The sequence below is a fragment of the Metopolophium dirhodum genome, chromosome 1 (genome assembly GCF_019925205.1).
Source record: "Metopolophium dirhodum isolate CAU chromosome 1, ASM1992520v1, whole genome shotgun sequence".
In the NCBI taxonomy this organism is placed as follows: domain Eukaryota; kingdom Metazoa; phylum Arthropoda; class Insecta; order Hemiptera; family Aphididae; genus Metopolophium; species Metopolophium dirhodum.
Genome location: NC_083560.1, coordinates 24,810,788 through 24,830,713, shown reverse-complemented (window position 1 = coordinate 24,830,713; position 19,926 = coordinate 24,810,788). Strand labels below are relative to the sequence as shown.

Below are 19,926 nucleotides of genomic sequence, written 5' to 3'. Positions count from 1 at the left end.
ATTATTTAATACGGCTATACTATAAACTAAATTGTAATAATAATTTCATAAAATGAAAACTTACTTTAATGATACTACGCAGAAATTGTTGAAAAAATACTGCAAGGTGCAAAGCAGATTGCAGTCAAATACTCAAATGTCAAAAATATAATACTAGATAATCAAATAAATATTTTAAGAATATAGCTCTTGCCCCTTCTATAATACGGGCATACGGCAATGCGCGTTAAGCCTTTCCAAATAAAGAACAGAGAAAACAATAACTATAGAGATAATAAATATTTATATTATTAATTATAGTATTACCTATACCTACAATCCTACTCGGCGAGTATCGTTCAAATATTATTCCTTCGTCGTATCGATAACGATTTACTTTGTACTATGGCTAAATTTAGCTATCGTTTTCCAAACAACTGATGATAGGAATAATATGAATATTATACATGTGTAGAATATAATAATAAATTTATAGATTTATAATTTGTCAATGTGTTTCACGGTATTAAGATGATAATTAAAAATTGCGGGGCCCTGGACATATGTCCCATTTGTCCTCCCCTAGCGCCGGCTCTGAGCCGATGTGGACTTATTGATTGCAGCTGAAAATGGATGAGTGTAAACTGTTCATTTTTGTTGTCATCGTCTGAAGTTGGATAAAAGCGAACTCAACTGTTGTCATCTTTTATTTGTTGTTCAAATTCTTTCTGTTGTAAAGCACGGCGAAGCTTCAAGAATGAGGCTTAAAACCTGCAGCTAACATATTATTGAAGGGATATTATTTAAAAGGATGTTCTGTTGAATATGGTTCTCCTGGACAACTCATTTCAGGAGTGGCTCGTGGTTTAAAATTTTGTTTTTCATTTGCTTCTGGGAATGCCTATAGAATATAAAATGTTAATAAATTATTTAAGTTTAAGATATTAAAATAGTAAATACATTTATTTTAAAACTTACTTGAAATAACTTATCACCAGCTCGTTGCTGTTGAACATGTGCCTGATTGGTGACTGGAACAGCATTAGGAGGATGTCCAGTTCCATAATTACTCTTATTTATTTTATGTGTGATAATGGCATCAGTTAAATTAGCTGCAGTTAGGTTATATTCCTTGTCTTGAAACTCTACCACTACCAGTATTATCTATACTAAAAAAATATGTAATTGTTAGACATTCAAATAATATATACCATTGCATCAAATCAGTTCCCATACAACCAGAAATTAGTTATACTTTTGTATATTGGATGATGATTCTTGATGCCTAGATTCTGGAGTATTTGATCTTGATTGTTGAAATGAAGAGACAGTAGAAGGTATTTGCATTACTCTTGGTTGTTCTTGCTAGTGCTGAAACAAAGCAGTGACCATTCTTGAATGTTGTTCAGGAGTAAGCCAATGATTTGCTTATCTCTAATATACTGATCTCTTTGCTGCTGTTCTCTAATTTGTGCAACTGCTTTGTGCTCTTTGCACAGCTATTTCACGTTCCCTTTGCCTATGCTCGTGTCTTTGTTGTTCTCTGTACATATGTGATTTGGTACTGGAGAACCTCTTACATAACGATGTTGTTCTCTGTGTCTATCTTCAGAATGATTTAAAGGCACAGGTAAGTTGGGCTGTCTTATTGCAACATAAACCAAAGATCCTAGTACTTCATGTCCTGGAGGATAATTTTGTGGAGATGCTGCTTTAGGAGCCGTGTTATGACGTTGTATTACACCTTGAAGAATTGGTTGATAGTACATCAGATTACTATTATAACATAAAATAAAATACGAGTTATAAAAATATAATATATGAAATTCCAGTGGGCACGGCTGGACATAAAACAACAGTAATAGTCATTATGATTTCCATGACTTTGTATTAGTAGGTAAGTATTTAAACAATACATAGGTATAAATTAAGTTAAAAAATTAAATGAACGCATTCAAATTTTCTAAAAACGTAAGCGTGTTCATTAGAAAAAAATATGAACGCGAACGTGAACGAATTCAATTTTTTAGTGAACGTTCCGAACACTGGATCAGACCTCCGCATAGGTAGACCATTTTAAATAAAGATTTGATACCAACCTACATATTTTTACAATACCCTAAGTAGGTACGTCCTCTATCGCTCGTGTTCCAATAATCGGCGAAGTCTTGAAATCACACAAGACGCGTAAACGAAATCATAAAAATTACGCAACAACACAAAAACATAAAAATAAATTCCGGGACAAAACGAAGTAATATTATTTCCTTGTTAACTATTTACCATTATCAGTGAAAAACGAAGTAATATTATTTCCTTGTTAACTATTTACCACTAATCAGTGATTAGTAAATAGTAATCACAATATAATATATTTTAAAAGGTACCTAGTGAGTAATACTACCGTTTGTACTTACTTATACCGTCATGGCGAGTCTGTACGACGGTGTTGTTATAGCATAACTATTATAGCTGTTGTTGTTGTTTTTATTATTTATTCGTATTGATATATTTCAGAGTCGTCACATGATGAAGGCTACGGAGAAAACCAACGGACGAATTTAACGTAGGCAAGACAATAATAAATAATAGACAGATTAAACAGTTTAAAAGTACTGTACTATTGTCTGTTATGCATCTACAAATCTACACTACACGACGTCGGACGTAGAGATGATAAGGTGTTAGGTGATAAGTGATAACAGTTCGTGAAAAAAGTGGTACAATTTAGTAAACATATATACCTACCTACCTCCAGCTGACAGCACCGCCACACTATTGGAAGGCCACTGAATATATTATTCATTAAATGAAGCGTCATCAAATGATGAATGCTAGGAGAAAATTGATGGACGCATTTAATGTAGGCAAGATAATAATAAAATATGATAGACATACATGATAAAACAGTTTATTAGTTTAAAAGCCCAATCTAATAAAAAGATCTAGTTCCGCCTATGACAACTATAACGAATAAAAACCATACATGTCATTGATTAGAACCTTGTTTTAAATTTTAAATTCTTAACTTTAAAAATTGAACATTTTATAAGTTTTTAACTACAAAATAATTTTTTAATTTTGTCAAAATTCGATATTTAAATGCTTAAGAAATGCTTAAAAATTGTGTCTATGTATTTTTAATATTTTTCAATTGCTATAGGTAGTAATCATGAATTAGGAGCCTTGTATTACATTTTCACAATTTTTGACCCATCAAATAAAATTTGATTAACAATTACAGAAAAAAACTAAAGAAAATTTAAAATGTCCGTAAATAGTGCAAAACGAGTCAATATTTTTAAAATTTTATCGAGTATGGGAATTAAAAAAATAAATATATGGTGTAAACTTATTAGTATTTACAGTTATTAGTTTTCAATTACATCAAAATAAGAAAGTTGCTATATGAGAAACCGGGAGAATATCCGATGTTGGAGCTGGGAACGAACAATAATAGACCGTTAGCTAACCTAACCTAACTGTTGAGCTATCAACATTTTTATTATCTGGTAGGGTATTCCAATCTTCAATTCTAATTAAGATAATTAGATGTTCAAAATCAATTGTTTTAAATTCAATATTTAAATCATCAATATTAATATTTATGATTAAACTAAAATGATCAGTAATGCTACTACGTAACACATAATATAATGATAGTACATTAATGTTAACTTTTTTTACAAATAAGTAATCAATACATGTATTAGAATGACTACTAATTCTGGTGGATTATTATAAGCAGTGTAAAAGTTATTGCTGTATAAGATATTCAAATATTCAACTGTTTCAAGATTATTTGATAAAATATCAATATTAATATCACCACACAAGATTTGATTATAATTATGCTTATATTGTGATAAATAATCATTCATAGAAACAAGAAATCTTCCAAAATATAACTATAGGTGATCTATATAAACCAGTCAGATAAAATAGTGAATTACCTTTATCAATAGCTATTTTAATAGAATTACAATTAGATATAATTTGTTTTCAGAAGGTCTTAATTATACATAATATGCTATTTACAAATATTGAAAAACCATCCGATTTATTTAACTTGCAGAGAGAATGTATAGCTTCATAACCGTTAAGGGGGCTGCAGCCGGTTTTGTCAAAAGTCAAAACTAATATAGATTTGACCAATCTAAACATTAATTTTGTTTGTTATCTTTTAGACCAATAAGCTAGACAAAACTGGAAGAATTTGGTTTGACAGATTTTAATTTTGAAAACGAATTATGATTGATCAATAAGTTTACTAGGGAATGATCGAGGCGATTTTGAATATTCCAATTATTGTTAGTGTCATAATAAATAAAATATATACAAAAATATCATATTTTTTCGATATTTTTATTCTTGGATATCACAGCATAAATATTCATACAAAAAATGGAAAGACTATTTACATGGAAATACGTATTTTCTAAACTATAAATGTTTACAGTTTGAACATGATTTATACCATTTAATTCATGTAATAGGTAATTTAAATTGTCAATCATTTAAAAATAAACTTACATTATAAAACAACTTCAATTACACCATAGATGTAATTTGTGTATAGAAATAGAAGATACAATTACACAAACGAATGTATAATAATATAAGTATTAAACATAAATTGAAATAAATGAGATATAACTCATAATTTATATAAATAATTTAATTACATCAAAGTATTTGTGAATTTTGGGTTTTTAGGAATAAGATCTATTTTAGTTATGAATAAGAATAAGATATCTGTATTTTACATTGATCATTAGGAAAAAAACAGCATCCTCGTTGAAATGTTGTTTTTTCCTTTTATATAATTTCACATTTGATACCTCTTCCACTATCCTACTATTGTTCCTTCGACACACCTTAGGGTCATAAATAATAAGTTTTGTTTCTTCATCAAGTAATGTCTTAGCAACGTGTATTACAGGTGATTCACGAGTATCACCTTTGCCTTTTTTGAATGCAAATCATTGTTATTTTTCTTTTTGAATTTGCCTTCAAAAAAGGCACAGGGTTTATCACGATTACAACTTGGTGTTATATTCAAATTTCAGCCTTGTAAGCATAAAGGTCAATATAACAGCTAGTAAAATGGTATAAATTATGAATGTATGATACAATATGCCTTTTGAATCATCCAGGTATATGAACAATTAAAAATGTATAATATATGCTCTCTGCTGCACGTACTGGTACTGTACTCTTTTCCACTACAATTTCATCACTTATTGAAACTTGGTCAATAATCTTAGCGCAGTTTTCAACGTATGTTAGGTCGGCGGCATGTCCCTATAATAAAATATGACAAAACAAATTAATATCAAATTATGTTCGGTGTTTTGTAAATATAATAGTACCTATGTTCGCTTTTATGACTAAGACAAAATGAATACTTTGACTTAATATATTTAAATAATGCACATAGTAACATAGGTACAATCTAAGTAATTTTATAAGCACAACAAATTATATTTTGAAAAGAATTTACAATGGCTGCGTCATCTACTGTGTGTCACTCATTTACTTTATTGTATGTAAAAAAGCATGAGATATGTTTAAAGTGTTTAAACTACATTTTAAATTTAAAACAGAATATTCATATTTAATACAATCGGTACTTATAACCTATTTAGTCTTATTACATATTTAAATTATTATAATCAATACTATTAGCACACTCGAGATTCAAGTCAAACTTAAGTTGGGATTATTTATCATTTTTTTTTTACTATATAAAGTATAAAGTACACATAACATAGGTACCTATTAAAGTCTCAATTTTAATGAATATACCATCAAAGTTTATAATTCTTTATTCTATTGGCAAAAAACTGCCTGTTGTAAATTTAATATTCCTACCTAATATGTGAATTTAAATTTTATGAATAGATTTAATACCTACCATTAATACCATTATATTTTATTGAAAAACGATCCAACGAAGAAAGGTTCATTGAATGCTTGTTGTGCATCCTTAACAGTTATCTAGGTACAAATGTTCTTGCTTTTTTTTGTTTTCATAAAGACGATAATATATAATTACAATGACATAATTCGCTCGAATTATAATTACGTACATTATTATTTTCTGTTTACAATTACATTTTAAAAATGTTTTTATTAATTTCCAGCTATATTTTTACAAAGTTTTTCATAGCATTCTAAGGTCGAGGAACTGACTTATATACCTATTAATATACAATGTAATGTAATTATTAATTCAACATACACTGTACTCTAATCACTAAAACAAAATCAATTACTAATAGTAATATTAATATAGACTATAAAATATCCTTAAATCTTTACATATCGTCCCTGTGAAGAATCGTTTACAAATCATTGAACTTAAATTTATACACACCCATTGCAGTGACCTACTCAATGACTAGGCACATACTGGTATAATTAATATACAATATACAGCAAAGTAAACATCTAATTGTATTTTTTTTAATCAGTAAATGTACATTATACTTACTTTGCTTACTCTAAATGTCTTTTGTAGGGGTATTAACAGAAATTAAAATTAAATCTGCTTCTTGGATAGCTTCTTTAACGTTTGTAGAAAAAAACAAATTTAAATTTCTCCGTTTTTTTACAATGTCATCGAGTCTGGGCTAAAAATTAAATTATGTTGAGTATAAATATGAAAAATTTAACATACAATTTAATATTTTAAATCACTTTGTAGATGGGCAATTTTTCAGAGTTCCACTGTAAAATACAATGAGCACATATGTCTACAACCATGACTTTTATGTGCGGACATTGCATTGCTATTACACTGCATGTGGGTCCACCCACATATCCAGCATATTTTGGTGACCGCAATAGTATTTCTAGCAACTTATGAGAACCTGTTGAAAAAAGTTATCATAAATTAAAACCCGAACACTAATCCTTCATAAATAATAAACCTATAATAATAATTGAAGTATTCAAATATTGAAATGTGAAAATGTTCGTTAAAATGCAAAATAGTAAATCAGTTTGATGTTAAAATTGTTTTAATTTTTCATTTGTGCAACATAATGTATCATAGGTATTGTCTAATTTCTAATGACTTAAACAGTGTTAAACTTTTATGTGCTAAAAAATTAAAAACAAATATCTCTATAATGAGCGATTATTGGTATACATATTGTATAATATCGACTAGGTATCCTAACCAAATACATTAGGTAGGTAGGTCGTATACAACGATTCGATCTTTAGACACGAATTGATAAATAAAAAATTTGATATCACATTTTGTTCCTTTTTACACATTGACGTTTACCATAAATTAATGAGAACTCTTAAGTATAACTCAATATTGGTTTTTAATTTTTCGACCATATTAGTATTCTAGGCATAAATAGGCGCAATGCAGAGGGTCTTAGCCTCCCACAAAAACTAATCATTTCGTTACTATAATTTAAATGCATGATAAGAGTATCGAGTATAGACCTGAGTTACAGCCCACTCCCCCAAATTTCAAACACTATTTACGCCTATGATTCTAGGGTCTGTCTTGGCATTAAAAAACATGTAAAGTTAGGTCAGCGATGTAAAGTGGCCGATCAGAGCGCGGAAATAATAGAGACAGACCCCAGAATGCTAATATGCGGATGTGAATGTAATTAATCTACTCGGTAAAACTATTACCATGTACGTGAGTGGTATCGGAACTCGGCGACTGGCGTATTGGACCGGCAGCGTCATAACCTCGCTTGCGGACGTAATGAGTAATAAGTAACCGGCGTCTATAGCAACAGAAGCGTAACAGGGCAGACGGTGCGTTGTAAAGATATAGGGCGCGCGCACACTAACACTCGCAGTCGGGTACGGTAACGCAAAAGGATCGACATTCGACAAACACTCACACAAATACACAATGATACCGTATCATTGATACGCTAGGCGACGACACGGTCGTTGCGGATAGAACCGAGTTGGTGACGACCACAGATAAGCCACAGACAACATAATATTGTTATATTCTGTGATATTGTTGTACACTGCTGATGTGGACAATAATAATTATTAGTAGTGACGACCATGATATAACAACACGGTATGATCGCAAAAAAACATTTTTGGTTCTGGTCTGCACAATACGTCACTTGCTTACCCATATTATCCGTGATTATCAGTAACATTATTTGACTTGTTATCAATTTGGTTTTCATTTAATCAATTTATAGCAATATTATTAGTTCATCGAATTATGCGAATTTGTATTTTGTTCTTGCACACTTTCACTTGAAACAGTTTAATTTACCTGAATGGCTTCTGTATGTTCTGTTTCTGGATGCACTACAGGGAGTAAATCTAGAAATAAATTAATTAGCAGTGAGAAAGAAATACCCAGGATTCATAGGTTTCCGAAGGATCCTATCATCCAGAAGTTGTGGGTATCGGCTTGTAGAAAAAATAGACCAATAAATATTTCATATGGTAAGAACTAGATTATTAATTAAAGATTATTTATGATTTTATTCAACATAATATAATATATTATAATACGATAGTTAAATAATAGTATATACCTATTCAGCCTTTACAGATAAGAAACATAGATAATTAATAAATTATATAAAAATTTGTATAATATACATGTCGCTACCCTCCACAGACTTCTATAGAGTATTATATAGAAATCTGTGCTACCCTTAAGGCAATATCTCTTATCTCAATTTTTTTGTGATTAAATTACATACTTACATTAAAACGTTCGTAAAAACATATTTAATTTATAAAAATAATAAAAAAAATTTTGTGACAAAAGATACTACTACTGTTTTTTTTACATAATATGTTATATTTTTATAAATTTTTTTTACGTATGTTCATTACATTTTTCCTATGAGGATTATTTTCAACCGCTGATTCAGAAGATGCTGAACTATTCCCCACAAAATTGTAGAAAGTTAAAAGCTGATGCTATTCCTACATTAAACTTGCCCGGTGAATAAATTCCAGTAAATACACATATTTAATTGGAATTAAATTTGTATTATCTATTAATTTATATTTTTGTTTTAAGTCTAATCAAGTTATGGCAAAAAGCTGGGTGTCCAGAACTAGAAGTCCTAGAAATAGTATATTTACTGTCATAGAGCGTGAAGAATCCAAATCTCAAGACTATTCGGTTTTTTATATAATTATTAAATTACACTTATAATTTATTAATATTAAAATTGGCATTAATATTTATTATTTTTTATTACAGTGTATTAGTTCAGCTGAGAAAAGTGGTACATGTCTCAGTTCTGGTTCCTTGACTTCAGTATTTAGTAAAAGATCTGACCATTCTTTGAGGCAAAGATCACCAAAATTTACTGTGTCAGATTATATAATGCTAACTAATAATGATTCTACGGTTAACTAAAAATTATTAGTTATAAAGATTGTATTCAAATATTTTGTTATTAATCTAACATTTTTACAGACTTTTCTTAAATCAGAGAATATGACTCACAGTCAAGTTTCTTGCCGGCATCTGCAGATGACATTGCTATGCCTTATGTTGATAACAGTGATGAAATAGTAAGATATAATATGTATATAATTTATTGTACTTATATAATATTTTGAATGTTCTTAAATTTTTCAATATTATATTTGTCTGTATAGAAAAGCCAACTCTGTGTAAAAAATACTAATGAATTAGATGAAGTAAAAAAATTCCTGGAAAAGAGTTAAACAGAAAATATCAGGTTATACTATACATTAGTACATTACATATTTATCACTTACATCTTTGAGTTAACATTTAAAATATTTGTTTTAAATTTTAGTGTTGCTTCCTTATGAATGGTATTCATAGTTTAAATTTATATAAATGTCAATATTATTTTTATGTTTATAACTGGAAGTATGATGTGCATAAAAATGTCTTTTTTTTACAAAGATAAATATTCTAAGCTATGAATACCTATTATATAATATTATTACATAATATTTTTTACTAACAACTTTATTTGTGGATTGGATACTTTGACAAAGATTTTTTTGTTTCAGGTTAAACAGCCAAAATCGAGGATTGATATGTGACTACCGGATAGCTCTATCAATCAATATTGAGTATTTGAAATCCTAGGTATGATTTTTAATTATAATAATCTATAGCTACTGGTTAACTTAGAATTAAATAGGTAAATTATAATACTTGTGTAATATATTAACTTGTATTTTTTAACTTTTGAAATTGATTATTTATAAATATTTTTTATATGATTTAATGAGAGGTATTTGGGGATGTGTGTTCAATAACATTTAAAAAGTGATGGGGACTCTTTTTATATTTTACAGAGTCCCTCTAATTTAATTTTTCCAAGTGGAGCACTGGTCCTAACTAGAGGTCTCTATTTCACGTGTAGGTAAATTCATGGATACACGTGCAATTTAACTCAATTTCATACATTTTGCTTCAAAAATGTTGTATTAGCATAAAATTAAAAACATACAGATATTTTTAGTTTTTAGTATTTTACGGAAATTATTAAAAAATTTTAATCTTTCTTTAATATTTTATTTGAATTTAATATGTGTAGTAAATATTGTGTTTTAAATACACATGAAATAAATATCTGTGTTTTACTAATTAATTACGCAAATTAAATCCTTGGATTTCTAAAATTAAATAACCTTGAACCAAAGGCAAGTGATAACGTGAATAATTCACGAACAAATTTGAGAGCTCTAGTCCTAACTAAGTATTATCATTTAAATTAATTATACTTATCTGTACCAATTTAATTTTAAATACTTTTATGCTGGGTTGCATAAACAATCACTAAACATTTAACAAATCAATAGTGAGCTAATGGTCCCTTAAACATTTAGTTGTCCATTATTGACCAAATGACTAAATTAATACATTTTTAATGCTACCCAGCATTAGAGTATTAAATAAAATTGTTCAAGAGACTATACAGTTTTATACTTGTATCTATTTGTTATTACAAACACTTATCATAGATATTATATTTCATAAATATATGAAAAAAACAATTTAATGTCAATGCTTTGTTATTTATTACAAAATATCTAAATTAAATCCTGAATATAATTTTTATTTCTAGCATATAATTAATACATAATAAATAGGTATAATAATATTCACAAAACTTAAATTAATTAAGTAGTATTTGAAATACTTGTCACAAAATATATAAATAATATTTCTTAATGTTCTGACTTCAGATTTATTAGTAAAGCTGGGCAAAAAATTATTTTTCTTTAACTCAGTTAGGTTAAGTTAATATGCACCAATAACAAAAAGTTATAAGTTAATACACACTTTTTGATAATTTTTTATTAAATTAAAAAAAGGTAATTTTTTTATACAATGCTAGCGTACTTAATTTTTTCCAATCCAAAACTAAATTATAGACTAATGTTTATACTTTATACAGTATTTCCATATAAGTTTTTTTTTTTTGTCTTAGTTTAGGCCATTTAGGCCCTTCGCCGCAACCACCACATCTCTCCATGCTTCTCTATCATTAGCTAGCTCTTCGCCGTTTATTACTCTTAGAATTTGTAGGTTACTTTTAACTCTGTCTATCCATCTACGTTTTGGCCTTCCTAATGGCCTCTTTTCATTGGGGATCCATTTTGTTACCTTTCGAGTTAACTGGTCTTGTGCTCTCCATATGTGTCCTGCCTAGCTAATACGCTTGCTTTTCAGCGTTGCTACTATGTCTGCCTCTGAGCAATTCCCTAAGCTTGGTCCGTCGTTCCCGCAGGCCGTTTGAGCGATCTTTTTTTTTTTTTTGGACAAATATTTTTCTTAGCACCTTTTTCTCAAAAATAGCTACTTTTTGCTTATCGGTTTTTATAGTGGTCCACTTTTATGTTTCACTCGTGTATAGGACAATTGGGCGTATCATTACTTTGTACAATATAGTTTTTGTTTTAAAGGAACCAAACTTAGAATTTAAAACAGATTTTAGACTTTCCATATAAGTTAGATAGGAAAAATATAAGATTGTTAACTTTAAACAATTGTACAAGGTAGATATTTTTTGATATGAAACAAAATAGACTGAAATAGTGAAATGTAATAAAATTAAAAACCAAATAAATTAACTTAACTTACTTCTTAAAATGATAAATTATTTAGTTAAGTTAACGTTAATTGAAAAAGAAATTTAATAAGTTAATAGTTAAGTTAATGAAAATCCAAAAGTAACTAGTTAAGTTAAAAAGTTAAAATAAAATAAACTTTTTAACTCATTTATGCCCAGCATCGTTTATTAAGATCATTTTACCAAAAAATTTATTTGGATTTCAGACTAACAATTGTCATTTTGTATTTTGATTTTTAACAGACTTAAACAATTAGGTCATTACCTAATTGTTGTAAGTCTGTCTGATATGTATCAAAAGTATTCAACACTTTTGGGTGTGCAGTTAAAGTTGAGAAATGTAATTATAAAACAAAAGCAGTGCATTGAATTAATGAAAACAACTAATGAATTGCAATTTAATCAAAAATTCAATAACATTTAAAATGGTTTATCTATCCCAACTCAAATTCAATTATTGTTACATAAAAAACAAAAACCTATAACATTGTGAAGTCTTTCAAAAAAGGCATATATTTATTTGAGAGATAAAAAAGAATTCCCATTACCAGGATTTAGAACAAAAAAAAATACTTAAAACATAATTAAAATATTAACTAATTAATTAAAAAATAAACATTCATTTTTCCTATACCTATTAAAGGACTTTCTACTTTGAGACATTGGGCTAGTATGTTTAGTGTAGAAAAGGGAATTTTAGTTGATGTTATGAATTTATTATGGTCAAAGGGAACATTGAAACTTTATGTTTACACTTTTATTATTATTTTTATTCAAATGAACTAATAAATTAATAATTTTGTCTCTTTAATGAAGCAAGTGCCTTAAATCAAAATGAAAAATTAGCCATAATTTAGTTTGACGAAACTTATGTAACCTTTAAGTTGTGTTATCATATAAGTAACCAACAAGTCTTAGTACCTCACAAATGCGCTCAAACCGTAATGGCTCGAGGTTTAATATTTTAGATTATTAATGAACGTAATTTTAAATATACGTTTTTATATATATTACTTTGTTAAGTTGGGAATTACAATTTGTATCGTTTAGGTCTAATTTCTAATTGGAAACAGCCAATATATTATGATTTCGATTAAAGGATGACAAAAACATTGTTAATTGAAATCATAACTTCATTACATGATGCTAGATTTGAAGTAAAAGCTATAGTGAGTGATATGGCTACATGCAATGAAGGGCTGTGGTCTAGCCTAGGCATTACTTCAGATATCACTAGTTTTGAACACCCGATAACAAAAATCGTCCATACATGTATTTATTGACCCACCCCATTTATTGAAACTGCCAAGAAATCACTATTTTGATCGGAGATTTGTTCTTTCCAGTGGTATCTATATTGGAAGATACATTGTTGAAGAATTAATTAAATTACAATCAAAATCAGATTTCCAATATACATTTAAGGTATCCGAAAAACACATAAATGTCTCTGGTCCAATGCAACAAAATTAGCACCTCAGTTTTTTTTTGAATAACAGTTTTATTGCTAATGCTATTTCTTACTGTAGAAAAAAATGTATTGCAAAAAAGCCATTGGGATATGGTATGTTGAGTGTGTTGAATATTTCATTAAATTAATATAAAATAAAAAATAATTTTAATTTTAATAGACAAGTACATGTTTTAAACTTATAAACACCTGGTTTGATCTTTTAAACAAACAAGTCCCAGTAGACAAACACGCGAAAGGCTATAGCAAACACCTTGATGTTCAAAATAAAATAATAGATAATATGGATGAATTCATTTCAAAAATGCGTGTTCATAAACATAGAACATTATTACCATTCCAAAAAGGTTGACAAAAAAAATATATTTTTTCTTTTACCTCTTTAAATATAATATATTTTATATTATAAATGAAAATTATACAAATACTTATGAAATACCTACTTATTAAATTGTATTGCAGGTATACTCCGTACAAATCAATCCCTCAAAAATCTTTTGAATGATTTAAAATCAAATTATAAGGACATACAGTACATTATAACTCGTAGACTCAATCAAGATGTTCTGGAAAACTTTTTCAGTTTTGTGAAAGGAATGCCAAGAGGAAATTATCATTTAACTCTTCTTGAATTCAAATATAAGTATGTTGGAACTTTTAGCTGATATTTCTGTTTGTGTACCTATATATTTATAATTGTTAAATTTGTACGTTTTAAAATTGTAATAGTAATTAATAATTATTTTTATATTTACATTAACATTGTTTCAGCCTCTGTTGGTATTTGCTTGGAAAAAATACCAATGTTGTATTCACTGAGAATTGAAATACACAAGACTCATCCGAAGAATGTTTAGTAGACTGTTTAACAAATGAGATATTTAAAGAAGCGGATTTAAATATTGAAGTGTTTCAGGAAGGCGATGGTTTTGAAGATTTAAAAATTCCATCTGATTGTATTGAACTGTTTGAACATTTTGTATATTTATACCTGCATATTAATACAATTGTAATATTTCAATTAATATAATAATGTATTCCATTAATTATACATTTATACTCACATATATCGCATTATTTACATTTTCCATGAATATTTTTTACTTTAGACTAATTTGGATGCCTTAAATCTAAATATGATTGAGGTAGACTGTCTACAGTATTTGCAGGTGATGTTGCCAGATAATGTATTAGAAAATATGTGGAATTGGCAAAAATATCAAAAACTTCCAAAGATGGATTAATCTGTAATTGGACTGAATATGTCTCAGAAGGGAATTTACTTGAGGCATCGATGGACATGATTCAATGTGCCATGTTTATTGAAATGGTATTTAGAGAATACCATAGATCTATTCACAAAGGACCTGGTATAATGGATAAAGTGACAGAATAAGTTATAGCATTATTAAAAAATCGCTATAATATTCCAAATGACAAGTACACTGTACATTGTAGTACTGTAGTACTGTAGTACACTGTACGCATAAGGATATTTATTCGATTGAATCATTAAAACAAAATGATTCAAGAAAAATAATCAATAAAAGATAAAAAAAAAAGTAAACTTAATAAATTTAAAAAATAAATAATAAAATTTAATTAGGTATATCCACATGTAAATATATATAATAAGATTTGTTGTTATTTATTATAATATTATTAATTGTGATATGAATTAAAGTTGTATATTTTACCTAAGTTTCATCATCATTATCAAAATTGAGTTATTGACTTCACTAATTTTCCGTCATTTGTCAAAAATTATTTATTTCCATTCATCAAATTTTTGTGTTGATCATATTATTATGAAACGAGGCATAAGACAAAGCAATTCACCGATGCCACAACGGGTCTATGGACTATGGAGTATGAACTATGACATTGAGTCATATCACAGAATAAATACTAGTATAAATGTATTATCATTAATCAGTGAAATCAAGCAATTTGCAGCCATTTAATTTTCAAAACATTTATTTAAAAAAAAAGTAAATACCTACTAACAGAAATATATAGTTAATTCAATTATTCTTTAATCTTTATTATTTTAAATTGAATACAATACGGCTTTTCCTTAATCTACCATCACTCATGTTTCCACTGCCTTTAGGGTAACCCACATTGAGTATAATATCAATATGAAATACAAAGTAAAAGTATATAGTAAAGGAATCCCTTTCTGTCTTTATTGCTTAGAACAAATTTAAATTTCACGGATTTATGACGTCATGTGCTTACCGAAAGTATTTATAAAGTCCTTGGTATCTGACCGTCAAAAAGTTACGATTATACCATGTTGTTATAATATGTATAATAGGGTCTACGTTTTTCGAATTAAACTTGATTTATTATTCCTCAAAACAACTTTATGATATGGATCAGATCCAAAAAATATGTACAGGAGTAGGGGGATCTCAGTTAAAATTGGTTTCAATAATAAAAACAAAATATATATTATGATAATTAGCTATGAAACATATTGACAGTAATTTGTATTTTGTATTTTTGCACCTACACTTAAAAATGGTTAAGTGTTGTTTTGTACCAAGGTGTAATACTGTTAATGCTCTAGATGTCAAACATCAAAAAATAATTGGATTAAAAAATAAAAGTTTATTTAAAGCACACAAAGTAAAAAACAAAATATCCTAACCTTATTTATGAATAATCATTTTTCTATTTAATTATTTGTTACATATGTTATTTAGAATTCAGAGCTTTTAGCAAGATAGCATAGAGCTATACCTAAAGATAAAATGCTCACAGAAAGGGGTTGTGTGTGAATTGCATTGCGGAGAGAATGATATTCTACCTTTAGGCGAGATTATCTTAAATGTTGGAACAGTTAATACAATTAAAAGAATTAGACCCATATCAAAAGCAGGGGCAGGTCTGTCTATGTATCCAAAGTTTCCATTTTATTTAACAGAGCATACAATTAAGATAAAACCTCCTCTTGAAAGGTTTATAAATATTGATAAAAAGAGATTTAAACCAAATTTTTTTGAATGATATTGAAATTTTATTTGAGTGCAACATTATTAATAAAATTTTATTGAGTATAAAATGATACAAATGAGTAATTGAAATATATACATTATTTAATAGCATGCAAAGGGATTATGACATCAGCAAATAACATTACCAGGTAAAAAGTGTGATATGTAATTATCATTTTTATAATTTATCTAATATAATATATTTTATATAAAAATAAATAGTAATAGGTATTAGTTGAGTTATTAAATAACGTTTCATACCTATATTTATGTTTCCACAATGAATAAATTACTAATACACTATACACATAATGTGATGTACAGTATTTGTAATTGTGAACTCTTCGGTTATTATCAAAATTACTTTCACCATACAACATTAAGTGCATTACTATATAATTAAATAATTATATATTTGATTTTAATGATTCATATTAGTTGGTAAAATTTAATTTTAATCAGTCTATATATGAAAATAAATATAATATTTTATTTTTAATCAAATATACTAAATCTATGTCACAATTGGTCACATTATTTTTAGAGATTTTCTGAAATGATGCATTCACAATGCATTCAATGTTTGTGGTTCTAATGATCATACGGATGCTATTCTTTTTATTCAAATGTTTAGGTTACTAAGCACATATTCACTTGTAAAACCTCCCAAGGGTTCCAATGTTTACGGTGGAGATATGGTAGATACACTTTTGAATATTAAAGACATAATCAACACTAATGAACAAGCCCAAAGAGTATATCAGGGCTTGTAACCAATTGAAATAATTTCGGTTTCGGTTTCAATTTTTCAATACCGGTATTAGGAAATTTCGGTTTTGGTTTCAATTTTGTATACCGGTTTTGAATTTTTACGATTTCGGTTTCAACTTAGCAATACTGGTATTAAGAAATTCATATATTCATGTTCATGATTATAGTTTGCCTGATACATCAAGTTTAGTTTTGTCTTGCTTAGTTGGATACATTGCTTGAAAATCAACCAGATTTACCAAATGTCAAAGATGTCTTTTAACTTTAAAAAAGGTGGGTAAGTGGATGTCGCTTTGCTGTACCTACAGTAGGTTACAAGTGGGTCACTGTAATTGATAGTGTTAAATTTGAATTCAATGATATAATATCATTGTATAAGAAAAACTATTCTGAGCGAAAACGGTCAGTCAGCCTATGATATTACCAAGTATATTTGATGATATTATTTTGAATAAAGTAATTTATAAATAACCTATTTACCTGGAGCCTTGTTTTCAATTTTCAATCCTTAGCTATAAAAGTTGAACATTTTATAAATGTTTAACTACAAAACAATTATTAAATTAAACATTTGAATAATATGCCGTGTTCCTGAATCTCATATATACGATGTCGGCTCCTTTGGCATAGACGGCTCGATCATTTAGCAGGTGTCTTATCTAATTCCCAGGAATTCTTTTAATTCTAACAAAAACACTATGTGTAAAAAAAAGGCCAAGTATAAAAAAAAATGATTCTAAAAATTGTGATATAATTTTGTAGCTAAGAAACTTTGCTTTAACTATACTCTATAGATATCATTTATATATTGAACTAGTCTGCTAAATAATTGAACATAGCTTGGCAGATTAAGTTAAACATTTAAAAATACTATAGTACAATGAGAACATAATAATATAGGTAGTCTACTATTATTGAAATATATAGTGTACAAGTGTATTACTAATCAAGTGTTTGAAAGTCGCAAAGCTAAGTTAAATTATTTAGCAGACTATTTTTATATACATTATATCTATAGTTTAAAGACATACCTATAAAACTAAATCACAACTTTAAGAGTGCTGTTTTTTTATACTTAGCGATTTGTTTACGACGGTGTTTTTGTTGGAATAAGAATATACTTGAGAATTTTCATGTACCCATCACAAACGTAGCACAAAGAAGCCAAGAAGGTCTTGGTTTTATTCCAAAATTCCGAGGTGGGGGTGCCAAGGAAATGCACCTATTTTTTGGTGTCATCTGCAGCCAAGCCATTTAAAATAAATGATATGTCTATTTTGATATATTATTATTAACATATTAATGTATTTTTGTTCCAGAAAGAGAAAAGGCGTTGCAAACATAGAACCTAGTGGTACTGCTGCAGAAGAGGATCAAGAAGAGATTCTGTGGAAATAGTTTTAGATAAACGTATACAAAATAATACGGTAGTATACTTCCTTAAGTGGAACAGCTACGATGATAAAATAGATTCTGTAAGAGAATATATACTGCTATTGTAAAACTTCCATTTATTTCTACACGTATAACATACAGTTGAGTACAACATTTTGGAGCCAAAGCAAAGTTTCTCTAAACTCAACCCTAAACCGTTCTTATACATAACAAAAACTTTTTGAGGTATCTACCGTTAATGAGTGGGCCATCTATTGACATGCTGTTTACATCACTTTTACTGTAATTATAACAATTTTTCTTATTATTGTTTCTTCATTTAAGATTTAACTACTAACAGACTGCAAATATTATTTGAATTAATAAAATAAAAAAATATTGATTAAACTAAATTAAAATGTCATACAATTATTCTACAGTTTGTCTAGCCAGTATCCACATTTATACAATAACATTTTTCACTGTTTTCCTACGGAAGGTAAATCGGTATCTACTACATAAACATACTGATTAATCATTGAGTGGACAATAAATCAATATTCAATGACTACTATATACTGAGAAACCAGTATCAAACATAAAGTATGCATAGGTCATATATGCTACAAAATAAGTCATTAAAACCACCATATAAATGAAAATATATCAAGGAAATAAATTATGAGTTTTAGTAAGAAATCAAGGTCAATTGTCACCCATAATATATTAATGTGTGATGGTAAGAATATAGAACTTAAATGTCGAGGAATAATATGAAATTTGATCAAAAAAAAACACTTATTATTCTACCTGTCAAACTATTTCACTGCCTACCGCCTATTATTAGTTGTCTCATGTTTATAATATCTTTAAGATTAGGTAAAGTACAAAAAAAATAAAGAATTTTAGGTGAAAAAATATTTGTTCATTTTAGTAAATTACTATGGGTTCTGTAATTTTTTTCAAATTCCACAGGTCACATTTATTATGCAATTATGAGGAAGATGTTACACTGCCGGATGGGAACACGTTGCTGTTTGGAGTATTCTATCTTGAGATAGAATATATTATATCCTGCATGGCCAAACATTACCTAGGTCAGTGGTCTCAAAAATATGGAACACAATAAACATTCATTTCTTCAAAAATAAAATTTTTTTTTTTTAAATAAAAATATATATGTGATTTGTAATACCTAGTATTATATACAGTTATATCATAATAATATTATCTG

General features: G+C 27.9%; 1 protein-coding gene and 2 long non-coding RNA genes across 3 annotated transcripts; 1 reads left to right on the top strand and 2 right to left on the bottom strand.

The window, feature by feature from the left end:
• Positions 1–17: 17 nt before the first annotated feature.
• On the bottom strand, positions 18–2,570 carry LOC132936361 (uncharacterized). Its single transcript, XR_009663445.1, has 4 exons — positions 2,397–2,570; positions 1,235–1,755; positions 958–1,148; positions 18–880 (listed from the first exon to the last, which is right to left on the bottom strand). It is a non-coding gene; the product is annotated as an uncharacterized LOC132936361 (long non-coding RNA).
• Positions 2,571–4,423: 1,853 nt separating this feature from the next.
• On the bottom strand, positions 4,424–7,937 carry LOC132936723 (uncharacterized). Its single transcript, XR_009663527.1, has 4 exons — positions 7,645–7,937; positions 6,682–6,854; positions 6,476–6,614; positions 4,424–5,283 (listed from the first exon to the last, which is right to left on the bottom strand). It is a non-coding gene; the product is annotated as an uncharacterized LOC132936723 (long non-coding RNA).
• Positions 7,938–8,264: 327 nt separating this feature from the next.
• On the top strand, positions 8,265–14,593 carry LOC132934837 (uncharacterized). Its single transcript, XM_061001221.1, has 9 exons — positions 8,265–8,436; positions 8,657–8,711; positions 8,768–8,960; positions 9,026–9,361; positions 9,431–9,528; positions 9,616–9,698; positions 10,003–10,081; positions 14,008–14,188; positions 14,317–14,593. Exons 1-3 carry the CDS (start codon positions 8,265–8,267, stop codon positions 8,952–8,954), a joined length of 414 nt encoding a protein of 137 aa, XP_060857204.1. The 3' UTR covers positions 8,955–8,960; positions 9,026–9,361; positions 9,431–9,528; positions 9,616–9,698; positions 10,003–10,081; positions 14,008–14,188; positions 14,317–14,593.
• Positions 14,594–19,926: the final 5,333 nt, after the last annotated feature.